The sequence below is a fragment of the Anopheles nili genome, chromosome 3, assembly GCF_943737925.1.
Source record: "Anopheles nili chromosome 3, idAnoNiliSN_F5_01, whole genome shotgun sequence".
NCBI lineage: Eukaryota > Metazoa > Arthropoda > Insecta > Diptera > Culicidae > Anopheles > Anopheles nili.
The window spans coordinates 22,585,631-22,602,500 of NC_071292.1; the positions used below are offsets into that span (position 1 = coordinate 22,585,631).

Below are 16,870 nucleotides of genomic sequence, written 5' to 3' on the forward strand. Positions count from 1 at the left end.
TAAAATCCCCGAATACATCGTCAATGCGGGTGCGTGCCTGTACGAAATTTTCATTTTGTCCGCAATTAAATCATAAAAATACGTTTTATGGGAACAATAAATTGGATCATTAAAATAGCTCCTTGTTGACTGGTTTTTATGAAGAACCTGGCTTTTCGTGTGGGTGATCGGTACGACCATCGCCGTGGTAAATTCATGTACGTGACCTTTTCTCCGTGTTTGTCGCATGCAGTGGTATTTTCATATTGATAATTTTCCATTTATTTATTTTTTTTCTATTTGGTTTCTTTTTATTCTGGAATGCCCATTGTACGAATTGTATCTTTTTATTTGGCAGCTGAATCTCTTACAGTTTTAGTCGCATAGTTGTAATTATTTAGAACGAGCTTTAGAAGTCATAGATGAAATTTGATATTACATCGTATTCAAAGACACTATGCTCTTCTTGAAACTCAAAGCTTCTTGAACCAAAGGTTGTGAATAAAGAAATCTTACGTCAAAAACAATTGGTTTCACTTTCCGGTAAATAAATTTCGGCTGACTAAACGTTTAGAACCAGTGGATGTACTTTGTGTTGTCTGCCATTCTTTTCAAAACTGCTTTCCACTGTCTGCTCCGACGTCATCATCATTATCCAATTGCTGCTCTGGTTTTCCAAACGAGTATTCTATTTGGTTCGGGGTTTGCTCCACGGCATTTTGAACGATAGGTTTCAAATCATTCTGCGATCGTTCAATAAAATGTTACGATCTTGATTGTTGCCCTCCCTCGGTTTAGCGCTTAATCGGCAGGGTGGAAAAATTGATGTTCTTTCATTCGCCGGAACGCATTCGAATAAATGAAACGAGATTTTGAAAGTTAACGATTATAGTCAAGAAATCGCGCAACATGTTGACTGGCGCTGTAAAACGCCAACCCCGTCGTTTTGACCAATGGATCGCAAGGGCAAACGATTATTATGTTAGACGATATGGGCTCCCTGGGGTACGAGTTCGTAGATTCTTATTTAATGTATTTTGGATTGCAGATATAATTCAACACTCCTACCATTGCCTTCCATCTGCTGTTAATTTTGAGACACACAGTAACTATAAGATATTTTTTTCTTTTTTAGCTACCGTAATGTTTTTCAGTTGTTTGTTTTATGTTATTTCGTTTAGACATCTCATCGAACATTTACATAAATATATCTATTTAGCAATTCGACAGTTGCATCAACAAATAATAATAAACAAAATCCATCTGTTATTAAACGAATAAAGCACTCAGTAAGATAAAAACCCTAAACTTCACCACAAATAATGCTGCGGATATTCGTTCTGTGTGGCAGCGTCCATACAAACGACAGAAGCATAATATGTTTTTCCGGGTGGGTTCTTCGGAGCTCCATCGATTCGTTCGGGATTCACGCGTGTGAATCATAAATCAAGAAAAAAAATATTTAATACCATTTATCTTGATATCTGCTTCTACGATAGGCCAGCTACAGACATCCATTCGGTCGAATAAATTTTGTTTCCCGATTTTCCACCGGCTGAATCTCTTCTTTAGGGACGCATCGAAGGCAACCGCTCTTGTTTTGCCGGGTGTAGATAAATGTAATATTTTCTGAAAGGTACCGTTCGACTAAGGGTCGTACAGTTTCGCACCTTTCGTGTGTGGTATCGCGTGAAAGGCGCCAAAGATATAATGCGTTATGTTCTTTTAAAAAAAAAATTTTTATCCATTCATTCAACATGACCGATCAGATTGTAATAAGTCGGAGTTTTTCAACAGCAGTTGATTTTTTTTTTCTTTTACATTCAACATAATGATCTAAAACATTACCAAGAGTTTTAACGATTGGGTAATTGTAATGACCATTGAAACCCTGTTCTTTCCTATTTAGCTCCTCAATTGTATATTTTCTGAAGCATTATATTTCTCTTCCCATTTTTGCTTCTATGTTTGCTCAAAACATTCTCATAAAATATGATTTTATCAACATTGCACTATCCATAATCCAATTTTAATCATTACATTGTTTAGAATATTACACGTTTAAATATTGTTTCTTTTTTATTTTTTGTTATCATAACAGCTTGTTTGAAAAACATTCTACGTGCGTTTGTGATTACACCAACAGCTTATTTTTACAAGATTTATCCTGTGTTTACTCGTTTGCGGAAGTTTGTTTGGGTCGGTGCTGCTGTTGATTTTTGCTCTTTTAGCTGGCTTAAACGAAATCGGGCCTACACAAATCCACGCATGTGGTTTCCGGTGCCAGCTCGACCCACATCGACGTCCTGAAAGGATAGAGCTATTTTTTGTTCGCTCATCTAGCCCGGTGGGCGGTCTGGTCAAGCGATGTGTTTAGGCAAAACACTGCTCCCGGCCACATTGTTAGCCTGATCGGTGGCGTCAATAGTCTTGATATCAGTTGCACATTCGCGTTACGTCTTTACACTTGTTTAATCGAGGAACTAGCTGCAAAGGATGGCAGATGGTTTCAATGTCACTCGCTCTGGCGTAGGTTTGCGGTCTTCTATTATGACCTGTTGTGTTGTGCCGGACTAACACGGGTTGCTGTTGCGGTTAAAAACGTAGCGCCGGTACTGCGCGGGGGTTTTCAGGGGCTACTAGTGTATGTTGGCTGGCGTCACGCGCGCTATGGTCAACTCGCGTAAGGCACCATGCTGCTCCATTCAATATTCGGATGAATTTTCGTGCATTTTTTTTCTCAATTTTTGTGTGATCTTTTTTTGTTCTTTCACCTCTTTTCACTCTTTCCGCTCCCTCAAAAAACCAATTCCTCCACCTACTACAGAGTCACTGCATTAGCGTCTCGGAGCGTGTGTGAACGACGAGACCTCGACCGTCCGGCCTCGTTTAGAAACGAACTAAAAATAAACAGACCGGCTCAACCCACACGCCTTGCGGTTGTCGAAGCGGACACGGGCGATTGCGTGAACAGTTTCCTGCTGGATGGCGTATATGTGTGTTTGTCTGTTTTTTTTCCCTCGTGTTGTCTAATGGTTCTGTCAGCTTTTGTGTCTCGGTTCCCGCATTGTTTGAACATTCGCTGCCCCTTTTTTTCCCCGAACACTCAGTCGCACATCGGACATTTTTTTACTGGTATTCTAGGATGTTGCCGCTCACCTCTTGCTTTTCACGCCACCAACGATGCTCCGGTTGGCGTTTGTTTTATTTTCGATTTTCCGCTCCTGGGGCGATTTGTTGAAGTTTGAAAATTAATTACAGCCATGAATTCAAAAATGTGGTGGTCCATGTTCATGAATTCCTTGCTTCCGAAGGCTCATTACGAAGATAAAATAAACAGGGTCAGTGAATCATTGGCTATTGTTGAAGTAAAGCTGGTCATAGCAAGTTGGTACCGTCAAAAGATAGTAGTATATTTCCAACGTTCAAAATGCTAAATAGAAATGGCGCGTTGTTTGTGGCGAAAAAAAAATAAGTCTCAAAGTTCTTACGGTTTGGTTTTTGATGTTAATTTTAGATTTCATAAAGTCAGCCAATTTGACAGATTGAATAACTTTTTTTTTCTTTATTCTTTTTGCAGGTGAGACAATGGATTCCAATGACAAAGTCTGCAAACGAATTCGAAGCGATGGTTTGTTTTTAAAAAATGCCGGTAAATAACCTCCTTTTTCCTGTGTAAAGCTATTCCCAAAATGCCGAAGGGAATACTGAAGAAACGGAAATTAGTTAAAGCTATATCCTCTAGCGTATTACACTAAATTTCAACATTATTCCTCGTAACCATCGTTTTTCGATGATTTTTTTTTTCATAGGCGTGTACTATAATTCTAGCGTGGGTTGAATGACAATGAATATATGCGCTCACGCGAAATCTGTCATGCAATGTGTAGCAGAGGTGATGCATAGCTTTAAAACTACGTATTACTTTCCACACGCTTTCCACCTTAGCTTTCTACCTATGGCAATACGTTACTGGATACTATGCCGTACTGTTACAGTAACTTTTCCATTATTTGGACTGAATGCATTCAATTTATGGTTCCACGGGAGCTGTTAATTTTTTTCCGCTCACCGTTTCCCAGCTGAAATATGAACTCTTCCCGATGTCGTGGATCTACCGATGATATCTCGATCTAGCTCCCGGGCTTTCCAACCCGTATATGACTGGTAAAACTGGCAGACTGGAACAAGGATGGGAAGTGGTTTGGTACACTGGCGCCGCTCCACCGTCCAATGGTTTCCAATATTTTACGTGTTAAGGCGGAGTGGAAACGGCTTTGCATATTTCATTTTGCTGTATTTTACTCCACCGTTCGTTTTCCTTTTTCCGTGCTTTTGATATTCGTGTGCGCTGAAGTCCAAAGAATGACGGCAGCCGCGAGCTTCTTCTCTATCATCGTAGCATCGAAGGAGTGGCAGCATTAAAGTTTGGTGGAATCGTTTTTGTGGGTGTTGATGCGCAAATGCTTGATCGGTGAGCACCATCACCACCGAGCGCGTGATGTTTCGTAGAAGCGGCGTACCTCAAAAGCCATCTTAGAGTACTTGCCGGCGCTGCCTATCAGGTGGAAAACGCAGGTGGCGCTGGGTCGTCCTGCAGCCGGATGCCGTCTTTATAGGGCAGAATTGCAGCAGAGGGTACAAAATGGACGCCATTCAAAACGGTAGTGCTGTAGGGGTGTGTGTGTGGTTCATGTGGTAACCTTTAAGCATTCGACATGCACGGTTGGCTTCGGTTGCAGTTGAGCGACAGGCGCCTTATTTATTGGAGCTTTTCGCGCGTCTAGCGTACGCCTGTAGCTACCCTAGTTCTCTCCAGAAGAATTATGATAGATGCTAGTGCCAGCAAAACTCGCACGATGTATTTGAGAGCTCATGCGGTGAATTTCACTTTACTTGATATGCATCAAGTCCCCCGTAGGACGGTCATTGTCTCGTGGAAAATCCTTTTCTTGTTATGTTACATAAGACGACAGGCTAACAGGCGCTACAGCTAAGTGAAGGCATCTAAACTTGACTCGCTGAACAAAAATGTACCTCGTTAGAAAATGCAGTCACGTGTTGTTCTGCACGCATCCATCCGTAACTATACGAACACGAAGTATTTAGCGTAGCCGATTTTGTCTCGAATTGAATTCGGGCAAGTATTATTAACCACAATTTTGATAGCTGCTTAATTTCGTTTTCAGAATGCAAACAATTTTTGGGATGAATTTTTGCATAAAAATTTTAATTATTTTTACTATCTCCCCATGATTTTTAACTCTCATCGTTTGCACGGAAAGTTCATAATTTATTACAAAAACAGTATTAGGATAAATTGTTGAAGACCTTTATCATTGCGCTCAATGCTTCACAAAATGTCCGAGACGACCTTGGTCGGTCGTCACCCAAGGGTACCACGCTGTAATATTTATGCATTATTTACATTCTGAAGGCATAAAATGAGGTTTGCACCTTTTTCATTTTTGGTGCTCTCGTTTTGTTTGACGATTCATTAGACGCAATGGCGTCAGCGTTATTCTCCAGACATGTCTCGTTTATCCGTTCTATGTTATTCAAAGTGTTCTCGTTTTTCAATGGTTGGTAATTTGTTATTTTAAGTCACTCCAAAATGAGCAACAAAAAACCAGTTGGTTTGTTGATTTTTTTTGTGACTTCTACCACATACAATGATGCCGACGGATAATTATGCAATTTTTGCCATTAAACAGATGCTAACCGCAACAATCTTAATGAGAGTCTTAACTTATTGTTGTTTTTAGATGAAGAGGCTGATATTAATGCAGCACTAAATAAATAACACATTAGGAAAGTATTTATTTGTTTAAAAAAATCCACCTTATTTCTCATTCATAAAATTTAACGATTGTGCCAAATTATGTGTTTAACAAATATTATGTTAATCGTAAATAATCAATCAAATGAAATAATTATAAAAAACGCTAGCTAAGGTATTTGCATTCTACTAATATTTCCTTTTCATATTTGCCATCCACCTTCACAATTGCTAGCTGACCACATGCGATTTTCGCAGCAAATTTGAATCAATCGTGCGACACCAAGCAAATGATCACAAACAAGGTGTATTTTGTCAGGTAAACACACTCTTGGGAATGGTCAGTACTGCAAAATCTTGCCATGCCAAGCCTTTTGGTGCGCTTGTTTCAAACTTTGCTACCTGAACTCGCATGCGAATGGTGTCCTTGCATTCGACATGTTTGCGATGCGGCACAGCTGAACAAGCACAGACAATAAACGAAGGAAAGTGTAACAAAATGTTTGGGTTTCTTTTGCATTACTCAAACCACCTGCTCGGCTCAGATACGACCTAGTGCTCACTTACCACATCTTCAGAAAGCACACACATCAGTCTGACACACGCCTCGAACAGCAGCTGCTGTGTATGCTCCTCGGGTCAAAAGAAGTGTACAATGAAATTAAATTTATTTCAAAATGAATTTTGCTGTTTCTTGACGTCGGGTGTATTCCTTGCACTGGACAATGTGGGAGCGATGTGGGAATTGCTTTGCGGAAGACCTGCACTATTTGCTTAGTGGGCAAACGAATGAGTAACCTTTACCGGAGGTAGAAAGGAAAACATGTTGCTTGTACAGGCGTTGTGTGTGTGTATGATGACACTCTACTAAATCTCGTCGCTTTGCTCTGAGCCGTTGTTAGGCTTCCATGGCTTGCTTCCATAGGCTTTCTATGCGGCAGGATATCGTTTGCTAGCCTTGGTGTTGGTATAAACAAACTGCTTTTCTGACATGAACCCGTTGGTAAAACAATGCACCACACGCTTCCGGCCTAGAGGGATTTTTGTGCAAACCTACCATGTAGATCCTTTAAAATATGCTTGTTTATGTGGCAGCAAACCTTCATTAAGTACATGTTATTTTGCAACGAATTGTAACATTCTTTGTTTGCTTAAACTTTTTAAAATATATAGCAAACATTAAGCGATATAAACGATATTAAGCGTGTATGTGTTTGATCCCTACGATTTATAAAATACCGGAACTATGAACCATTACTACCTGTGTTAATCATTGAAACGAAGCCAATTGAGCTTCCGGTTACCTCCGGTACAGCAGCCGCTTTAGAAAGAACTGGCGCAATTATAGCCTATTATTGCTCCTTCTGGTCGACTATCAACTGAATGCTAGTGGCTAGTGCAGGAAAGAGAAAGTTTTCCTTTTACAGCGCTCTCCAACACAGTATTGCTGCGGTAAGGATGACTGGTGTTTCACCAAGCAAAGTTTTCAAAAACAATTCCTTGCCAGCATTTTGGTGCGCATTTTTGTATGGCAAGAATGTGTAGATTGAGCCAAAAACTCTTTAATTTAATTCCGTTTCTAAGCAGGGTTGGTTGTGGAATCGAGAATTAGCGTTAAATCGCTTAGAACAATCTGTGCACCAATATTTTCACGAAGGCCAGAATATTGTTATGAGATTACTTTAATTTTGATTTATTCTTCCTCTATTGCATTTAGACAAGCGACACTAAACAATATTACGTGACACATGATCTTTATGTTAATTATGTAAAACATATTGTTTTGTTTCTGCATTTTTTTATTTGCTGCTATAAAATGAACAATAAAAACGTAATGTTTTTTTTTAATTTTTAACATTAACTTTAAAAAGAAATACTTGTAAAATATTCCATACATATGATAGCTATCAAAACATTCAAAACGAAAAAAAAAACAATCGAGTTTTGAATCAGAAATGTTAATTTGTCTACAGACATACGTATGAATTCGATAAGCTATTCGTTCTTTCCAATGCATCTATGTAGCCAATGCAAAAAGGATAAATTGAACTTGAATGTAGTGCAACGGAGCGTAATTTAATTACAACTTTAAATTCATACGGAAAAGTTCTCCGCCAAAATTAGTGTCATGGAACGTCCGTACGCTTTGCACAAGTCGGCGACCGACAAAGGTGAGCATGCTTCCATGCGGCGTCTTTATGCTGCCCACATCTTACAGTGATTGTCCCCGAAGACTCAGCTCTTGGGTGTGCCTTCTGGGCAAGCGAAAGCTTCCTCGACCTTAGGAGAAGGGTGTGAAGTTTATTCTCTGTCTACATAATTATAATTTCATAAAATATAGCTCCATTAATCTTGCGCCGTTCTCCACACCTCCTTTGCCTGTAGTAAAATATCTTTTGCAATGCTACCAGACAGAGGTAGGCTTTCTGTTTCTGAGTAGCTCGGATTTCTCAGCATCTGAAACTTTCGCTCATCTTGAATCCCGACCCAGAGAGAGCGGAAAATAAAAACCCAGCGTGTAAAGTATAACCAACGAAAAAAGAACGACATGAGAGTGCTTTCGGTCATTTCGTTGCAAAAAATTATATATATTCACAGCTGGCGAGAATCAGAAATCTTCAGGGATAGCAAAGCGTGAAGTTGGTTGGCCCAGATTTCAAAAGGTGTGCAACCTTAGACTAGCACAATGGCAGTGCCGGCTCACAAAGCGCTAGGGTAAAAATTTAAATAGGTAAATTATATGGTGCGGAATTACCTCTCCTGCCGAGTTGGAGGTGTATAATGAATATTCACTAGAGATGTTTTGATGTAAAGTTGCTCATAAAAAATACTATGCATAAACTGGTCTTTGTTGTAAAAAGAGTAACTTTTCTAAAATTTACAGAATGTTCGTATGTTAATATATCACGTTCAAAGTAAAAAATAGACCATGCGCATATATTTTGTAGTTGATCGCTTGGTTATCGATACATAAACCTCTGTTAGAAATTCCTAAAGCAAACAGATATATTCTTCATCCAAGCTTTGCTTCGCTTGAGCTTCGAGCTGCGCTTGCTGTAAATTAGATGGTATAAATATTCTAGCCTAATAAATTATGAATTTGATAACCATTTTTTTATATTTAATTATTTGTTTTGTTTAAAGTTAAAACCAAAAATAAATAATATAAAAACTCTTATCTTAAGGCCATACATGATACTAGTCATTCGAATTTTTCTAGTTGCTCGTATATCCTTCGTACACCAACTTGACTACTGTCGTCATTAGTATGCATTTGAACCATTTTTTATCGCCCGATACAAGGATATAACTTCAAGTATCACGATGAACCCCAAGGGTACCTTAATTTCCCAGCTAAAACGCACCTTTTGTGCCGTTGCTAAGTTGTTTGTTTTTGCGGCCAAACGTATTTAGCCATTTCGGCAAACATGCACCCTGGCCTCGCAGCCAGACGGTATCGAGTCTTGAAGTTTCGGTACTAATTTCGACGTCAATCAAGTGCCCGGGAGCTGTTGAAACAATAAAAATCAATATTTTTATAGCTTTTCACCATTTAGTTCCCGGTCTGGTCGTTCCATCCAGGGCTTCTGGTGTTGGCTGAAGAACCACTCGGTGTTGGGGAGCGGCGACAACGAAGCAATAAAATTTGCCTCGTCATAAATTAGTTTTCTTGGCCCAGCACAAAATGCCGGCCGATTTTTGATTGCTACTGCATTGGCATAAAACGAGGGCTCGAGAGCTGAAACAGGCCAACAAAAAGTATATAACGCGCGCATTCGGTCTAGGCGAGAGTCCATAAGGAGCTCCAAGGCATGTACTGAAAACTGCAAACTAAAACCTTTCTGGCCTTTAGCCATCGTTACATCTAATTGGTATTACACTGCAGAAGAATTAGCTCACAAGTCGACGGTCGGATACTGAACTAAATTCGATAATTTCAGTGTTCCGGGCACTTACGACTTTGAGCATGCGTTTCGTGTCGACAACCATATTTTTGGCCCCTTGGAAAATAACTAGCGGAATCTGGTTTTTGACATACAAGCGCCCTCAGCAAATTACTGCCGTGTTTGCAATTGCAACAACTAAACAACAAATTGATTCTCATGGGCTGAAAATGTATGTATCGCCGCAAAGTACTGCACGTGAGCTAAATCAATCGGAATAATGGTACAATAATTATATCCAATAGGTTTTTTTTTTCAAATTCATGATTATGGAATGTTTGGCTAATGACAGTCATCCCTCGGTTGTATATTTTTGGACATTGGCTACCATAATTAAAGTGGAAACTCTCGATTAAATGTGTCGTGCCTTTACAAACAAAATATTGAAATAGTTCTCATGGATCTGCAACCGTAGAGCGTTGCGTGCCAATAGCATTCACCGTGAGAACACTAATGATCTTCAAAAACCACAAATACCAATTCCCGAACAAAACCCGCGTCATATGCCCGGTAGTGGAACGCGTTCACAGGAATCCTCGCATCGGCTTGCGGTTCCAGAAGCAGTCGGTCTGATGACAATCGTGAGCGTAAATTATGATGCTATTTGTGCAGCGTAATTGCATTTTGTGGCCTAGCGTCGCGCTCAAGACGTGTGCGCCCTCGAAACCGATACGAGGCTGGATATGGAAATCAGCCGGAAGAATGTGGTCAACTGGGAATAGAATTCGGATGAGGTAATTTTCATTACCTCTCATTCTCGCACTCACAGTATCGGAAGCCGCACGGAAGCGTGACGGACACAATAGCTGATCAGATGGCAAGAGTCCGCATATCACAGGTCGTGGCGATTGCCAAATACTGTGCAGATTAGTGTTATGGAGAAGGTGTTCGTGGTCATAAACCGATTGATCAATTGGGATCTCTGGTTAGCTATAGCACGTACTAGTTTTGGATGATTAGGCTAGATTGAGTTATGCAGCTTGGTGTTCGATTCATCTGTATTATTTGAGTTTAATTATGATTTCAAAGGTGCTTAAGTGGTGGGTTCCTCATAGAGGGATGGCGTTTTATGAATCGCTGGTTTTGAAAATAAATTCAATAACAGTCACAATATAATCTGGCTTGGTACGGTTGGGAATATATATGCTTCTGTGATAAATGCATGGAAAATAAACCGTTAATGTAACGTTCTCCAACTAAACGAATTGAAAGCTCATAGGACTGATATCCTTTTTTAAAAATTCGACGCTAGTAAAGACTGGTTAATCTCTTTATTTGCTGGATACTTTTGCTCGTAGGTATCAGATGGTATCACTTTAATTCAGAAGAAGGAGTGCTCTTTCAATTCCACTGAACTTCATCGTACGGTGGCAACGATTCAACTGGTTGCTTCTTTTTGAAGCACATCCAATTCCTCTGGCAACTAGAATTTCGACGGTGCGAGACTCCAAACCTTTCGGATGATGTTATTTCTGACCCTGCGAAACGCCACCGGTGAATTGCATTTTGGTCAGAAGGTCGAATCGAGAACAAAATTGAACCATATGGCAGCAAGATAGCGTTGGTCAACAGCTTTCGTTGATGCATTTACGCGAGTGAAGTTCACCTAGAACTGGAAAACCGCCAGAAAGCATCCAACGTCTCATTGCTTCAGCAAACAGCCAGAAAAAGCTTCTTTCTGCACACTCGCTTTAATGTGAAATGAAATGGCTCGATGGTGCTTTCCAGATGCTGTTTGATTTACGTTCCAATTAGCTTCCTTGTCTTTTGGTGTTCAGAAGTATTTTTCGGTATTATTTGTATAAATTTTCCAAAAAACACTGGAAGCATTTTCTCATGAATTCTTCTTACATAAGTAGCACAAAAAGCAGGAAGCTATATACATTGTACGCTTTTGTGCGGTCATATGCCATAAAAAATCAACAGTGCATACTTCACCGGAAACAAACGTTTCGGCCAATCTCGCTAAAACCCGCTATCCACAAAGTTAACTTTGAACTAGTTGCTCGGTAGTTTGTTGAAGTTGTTACTGCCTGCATCTGGCATTCCAACGAATGCTGAGCGGTCGATGATTCAGCCTGTATGCAGGATCACCTGAACGACCCGAAATTGACTTTCTCGGTAATTCTCGGCAAGCAAAAATTACGTTCGAATGAATTTAGACTCGTAAGCCTTCGCAGTGTAAACATTCCTATTCGTAAGAGGTACTCAAAACCTCACCGGGAAAACTGCAAGTTTGTTTGTAACTCACGTTATTTGTTCGCTTTTGCTGCAGTAGTACTTTGAAATATTAGACAGTATAATTGGTCCATCTTATCATTTTTCTTTAATCTATTTATGTGTCTACAATACTCGCAAATCATGTAGCCAAACATAATGCTCTTGATCGATAAAGCAAATATTTAAAGCTCGTTCGTTCGTAAGCCTAGTTGAAAAACTGGCTTTAAATCAAATGAGATTCAAATTCGATGGAATCGAATTTAATGAAAGTTGAATGAAATATTTAAAACTCGAACCGTCACCTAGCACCTGCCCGAACACCTCGAGAGCACCGTGCCTGTGTGCTTTGGGTGCGCTGTAAAAAGACAAAGCTTCATCTCATTCACTCCCATTCCGCGCAGCACTTGGCGCCAGCACCATCCGTCGTTGTAACAGCCAAACCTGAACAACAGCAAAAAAAAAGAGTGTCCCAAGTTTCGTTTTGATTAATTTTGCATTTTCTTTCTTTTTTTCCTTTTTACCTTCGGTCCCATCCTCCTTACTCGGCCATCTAAACCACCATCCCACAACTTCCGGCTCCCGTTGCTCATCGTTCCCATTACGCAGATTATCATGACGGAGAAGGAAAAAACGAAACTGGTCTCAACCGAGAAGCGAAAAGCGGACGAAAGCGAGCCGGTCAAGGATTTGAAAAAGGTACGTACCTACCGTAAGATGCCGCGGCTTAGCTGCGACCGTGTGTCCTTGTTTTGTCTTGTTTTGTCAATGTGTTACTCTCTCACCGGAGCCCTCTTTTTGGCGGCAGGTCGCAGGTGAAAAGCCGTAAAGGTACCTCTTGCTGGTCGATTCGATGTCGTTGGTTATTTTTTCGCACGAAACATTTTCAAAGTAGTTTTTCGGACAGGAGCAAGTGCACGCTCCCGTTCGCTTCTCGTCCCCAGGATTGGTGCGGCTTTCTCAACACCTGCTGTATTCTGGACGTTAGCTTTTTTTCGCCTATCCGAAGCCCTTGAAAGCGGATCGAATACGACCAACGGGTGGGATAACAGGGTGAGTTCCGTTCGTGCCCTGTACGCAGCACCTACCATAACGGTTTGATTCACCCCAGTGCTCGTCTGTGCGTGCTGAAAATCGATTAACGATCGGGCGTGTTTTGTCACGTATCGGATATTGGATCACGTTTTAATTAAACACCATCATCACGCGATGGATGTGTTCAGCGGGAGCAATCAAGATAATGGTTGCACTTGGTTGGCGCCTACAATGGCGCCGTTCGTTGGATGGATGCTGTTTTAAACGTTACTTAAGGTGTACGGTGGCGTTTTTTATACGGTGGTTATTCAATCTTGTGCGTAACTACGCCAGTTTATTGTGGTTAATAGATGTTTACGATGGCATTTACATCGTTTTCCGTAATCAATTTCGACGGTTTGTATGTCAGGCTAGTGCGCGAATCACTTCTTACAAGACGAAAGGAACATACAACAATAATAATGTTTCGGGCTGTTTGTGTGTTTAACGCCGGCTCATTTAAATCGCTTCGTACACTAATTTGATTTAGTTGATGTTTATTTTGGGGATTGGCTATTGACCTAATTTACTGCGCGGAAACGAAATTGATCGCTCACCGCGAAAACTCCTCGGGTGTAATTTCATGCAATTATTTATTGTCAATGCTCCGCGCCAACATTGAGGACCGGATACCGCGAGATTGTGTATCATGCGACGAAATCCAGCTCGAAATCTGCCTAGATACACTTGGTAGCTTATTTATCTACTCCTACCCAAACGCGGATCCTATTTATCTCTCGCTTCTCTTCCTTCCATCTTCTTCCACTCGACGCAAGAAGCCGCGATGGAAGACAGTGTGCCCAGGACATACCCGAGGGCGTTAAATTACCTGGCGGGAGAGCATATTTTAAAATATGGCCCAGCTCAACGCGCACGACTCCACGGCGCCCGCTCCACGCGACGCGAGCTGCGGTTGAATGCAAACTCAACCGTTCGCGGGATGCGCGTGATTAAGTAAATATCGCCAGTGCGGCACGAAGGATAAAATTGAAAACGCTAATTTATACCACGGTGGGGCCAGTGTGCGTTATTAAACAGGCGCGTAATGAAAAAGTATGACAGAGCGCAAGCCAGCGCTGCTTTACGGCGATGGGCCGGTCGCGTAAACTCACCCTCCATTTGCTGAGTGGGGCGCACTAGCAGCAGGACCCGGGCCACACAAATGCAAATTTCCCGCGCAATGGATAGGGGTTCGGTCATCGACGTAAATACGTGAAGATGTGAGTGGAAGGAAGAGCAAAAACAAAAATCCCCGCAACCATGGGCATATCAGCGCGCGCAACAGTCGAAGGCAAAAAGCCGACCGCGACCATGGACCTGCCGACGCCACCGCCGCCACCGATCCGGAACGGTCTAATAAAAGGCCCAACAGATCTGGGAAGGTTATTGTTTATGACAACAATGAATGTTGTCTGGCTTGGAAAAATATAGTCCCGCATTGGCCCCGCGAGAAGATCGAGCAAACGTGAAATCGGGCGGTGGAGGCGCAACAAAAAAGAAAACCTCTGCTGTGCGAATGGTTTATTAAAGTCCAGCCTGCGCCGGGATTGCTTTGAAAATCCGACCGCCATGTGGATGATGGGTTGGCTGTCTTGTATTTAATATCGATTTTTTTTTCCACCAAGCTAATAGAAAATGGATTAGTAGGTCGGAGTGAGTGAGAATTGGAAATCTAAATGCATGGTGCTTTTTCAATTTCATAGGCATTTCGATGGAACACTTACTTAAACGAGCATTTCGAATTATGTTTCTAATTTTTCAAATTAATCCAATAGAACGGTTTGTTGTTTTTTTCGTAAAACCAAACAATTCTCAGTTTAAAGTTGCTCAAAAACCGCTTAAGCTTTATCGAGCATAATCGAGATGCATTGGAGTTACCATGTGCATTAAAAATCAATTTTAATCCATCCGCACAAGTTTTCCCACGTCCATTCCGCTATTGATAGCCTGCGGGATGACACCGAACGCCTGGGAAATCGTAACCGGTAACTCGAAAGTACTGCAACAAATACCGCAGTGTGTGACACAAAGCGATATTGCCCATTCGAACACGTTCTTGTTATTATAGTTCCAGTTGAATGGATGCTTAAGAGATGAGACCCTGCACTAAATTGGAACTATATGGAAAACTTGTTCGTTACGCCAAGCTCGGCTCTTCGGGCGGAGATACTTGGATGGTTGCAACATTTTAACGAACTTTTGCCCATCCCAGCTGCAGCCTCGTTCGGATGTGGCCGCTCTCTTCTGCCGTCCCCCCACACAACAGCGATCTGTTCTCACACCATTGTACCATTTACGTTTCCTTTTAGAACTTTGTGAAAGCGGCAGACATAAGCTTCGTTAATGGGCAAAATGCCACGTGGGTGACAATATTCGCGGCTGTAAATAGAAAACCTGTTGTATTTTACGTGTGAGTGTGTGGGTGTGTGTGCGCGTTTTTTTTTTTTCATCGTAAATTTTGCATTACAATTTAAAAGTTTATCTACGAGAGCAGAGCGTGGAAAACCTTTCGATTTAAGCCGATGAGCAACGGCGCGCTTTCTGCGTACAATGTATGTTCCGTATGTTTCGCATAGCCCAACGTAGGGAGTAATGAAATGTTTTGATAGCATGTGACATGCGGAGGTTTGTGCTTTATATTTAGAAGCAACACGCATCACCAACGAATTGGACCATGATTTGCCTATAAAATCATAGACCCACAGCTAGATGTAGCCGTTTTAGCCGTATCACGCACACGGGGAAGGCCAGTAGAAGGATGAGCTTCCGTATGCGCACATGGCTTCCGGCCGAGAATTGTTCTCGTAGGAAATCGGGCGAGCCGGTACGAAGCAGGACGGTTTCTAACGGTGCTTCGCAGCAAGCACGTGAGGTTCGCTTGCTTGCCGAGGGTAACGATAAACTTTGTCGCAAGAAATTTCGTTCAAAGGGAATGTAATTTTTGCATAACAAAGTATTCCGCCTTCCTTGCACAGCTACAAGGTTGTGCATTTTGCGGACATGCACTGGAACTAGACTATTTTCCTCGAGAGTTATGCGGCGTACAACAAAAAGAACGTGACATGTTTCGAAACGTACGTACCTCTGCAGCACCGTTGTTTTGTTGGCACGCATTTTCTCTATGCATTTGTTGCTTCTTTTTTTTTTCTTGCTCTTCCAACCCTGCAAAGGTGCATGATAAACAAAGTTATAACGCGTTGTTCTGCCTGTGTTTGTCGCTCAATGGAAAACTTTTCAAGTGATCTGAATCCCGGGGCTTGTTTCTATTTTTTTTTCACTCACTTTTATACGAGGTGTGATGATGTACTGAGGCGGTTTTTAAAGTACATTGCTGTATTTCAACGAAATAGCAAAAAACGTATATGAAGGAAAGCAATACTGCAATATTATATGCTGGAATAGTACGTACTGATTTTGCAGTTTACTAAGTTACTAGCTGTTTGAAAAGATGAAATATATGAGATCTCATCGGGCGTACGATAAAAAATATTTTAAGGCATATCTACGTATCTTGCGACAAATCTTGGTTGAACTGACCATGACTTTCTTCTTATATTGAAACGAAAAAAAATGGTTCCTTTGGTCCTTGACTAATCTGTCGTTGACATCGTTTGATCTCGGGCAATTTATTTTTATCCCCTGACAAGAGCTTCAAGCATACCCACCGTCCGAATCATTAGATCCAATCCCGTTGTTGACCAGTGCATCCCTGTCAATTCCAGAACACTTCCGGAATGTTCTCATCCAGGAAGATTTGACATTTAATTATAGTCATCCTTCTTCAAATATGCTTCATCAATAATATTCATCTTCACTGATCCTCTGCTCCAATATAAAGTAGCCCTTCATTCCGTTCACTTTACGTCTACCGATCTTA

The 16,870-nt window shown here is 41.2% G+C and overlaps 1 protein-coding gene across 1 annotated transcript in view; it reads left to right on the top strand.

Annotated features, from left to right (window-relative positions):
- The window catches only part of LOC128727684 (pseudouridylate synthase RPUSD2-like), a 90,736-nt gene that overhangs the window by 53,011 nt on the left and 20,855 nt on the right, over nucleotides 1-16,870 (top strand). Inside the window, exon 2 of the mRNA XM_053821623.1 lies at nucleotides 12,529-12,618. Coding sequence (XP_053677598.1) covers nucleotides 12,529-12,618 — 90 coding nt within the window. The remainder of the gene's footprint in view (nucleotides 1-12,528; nucleotides 12,619-16,870) is intronic.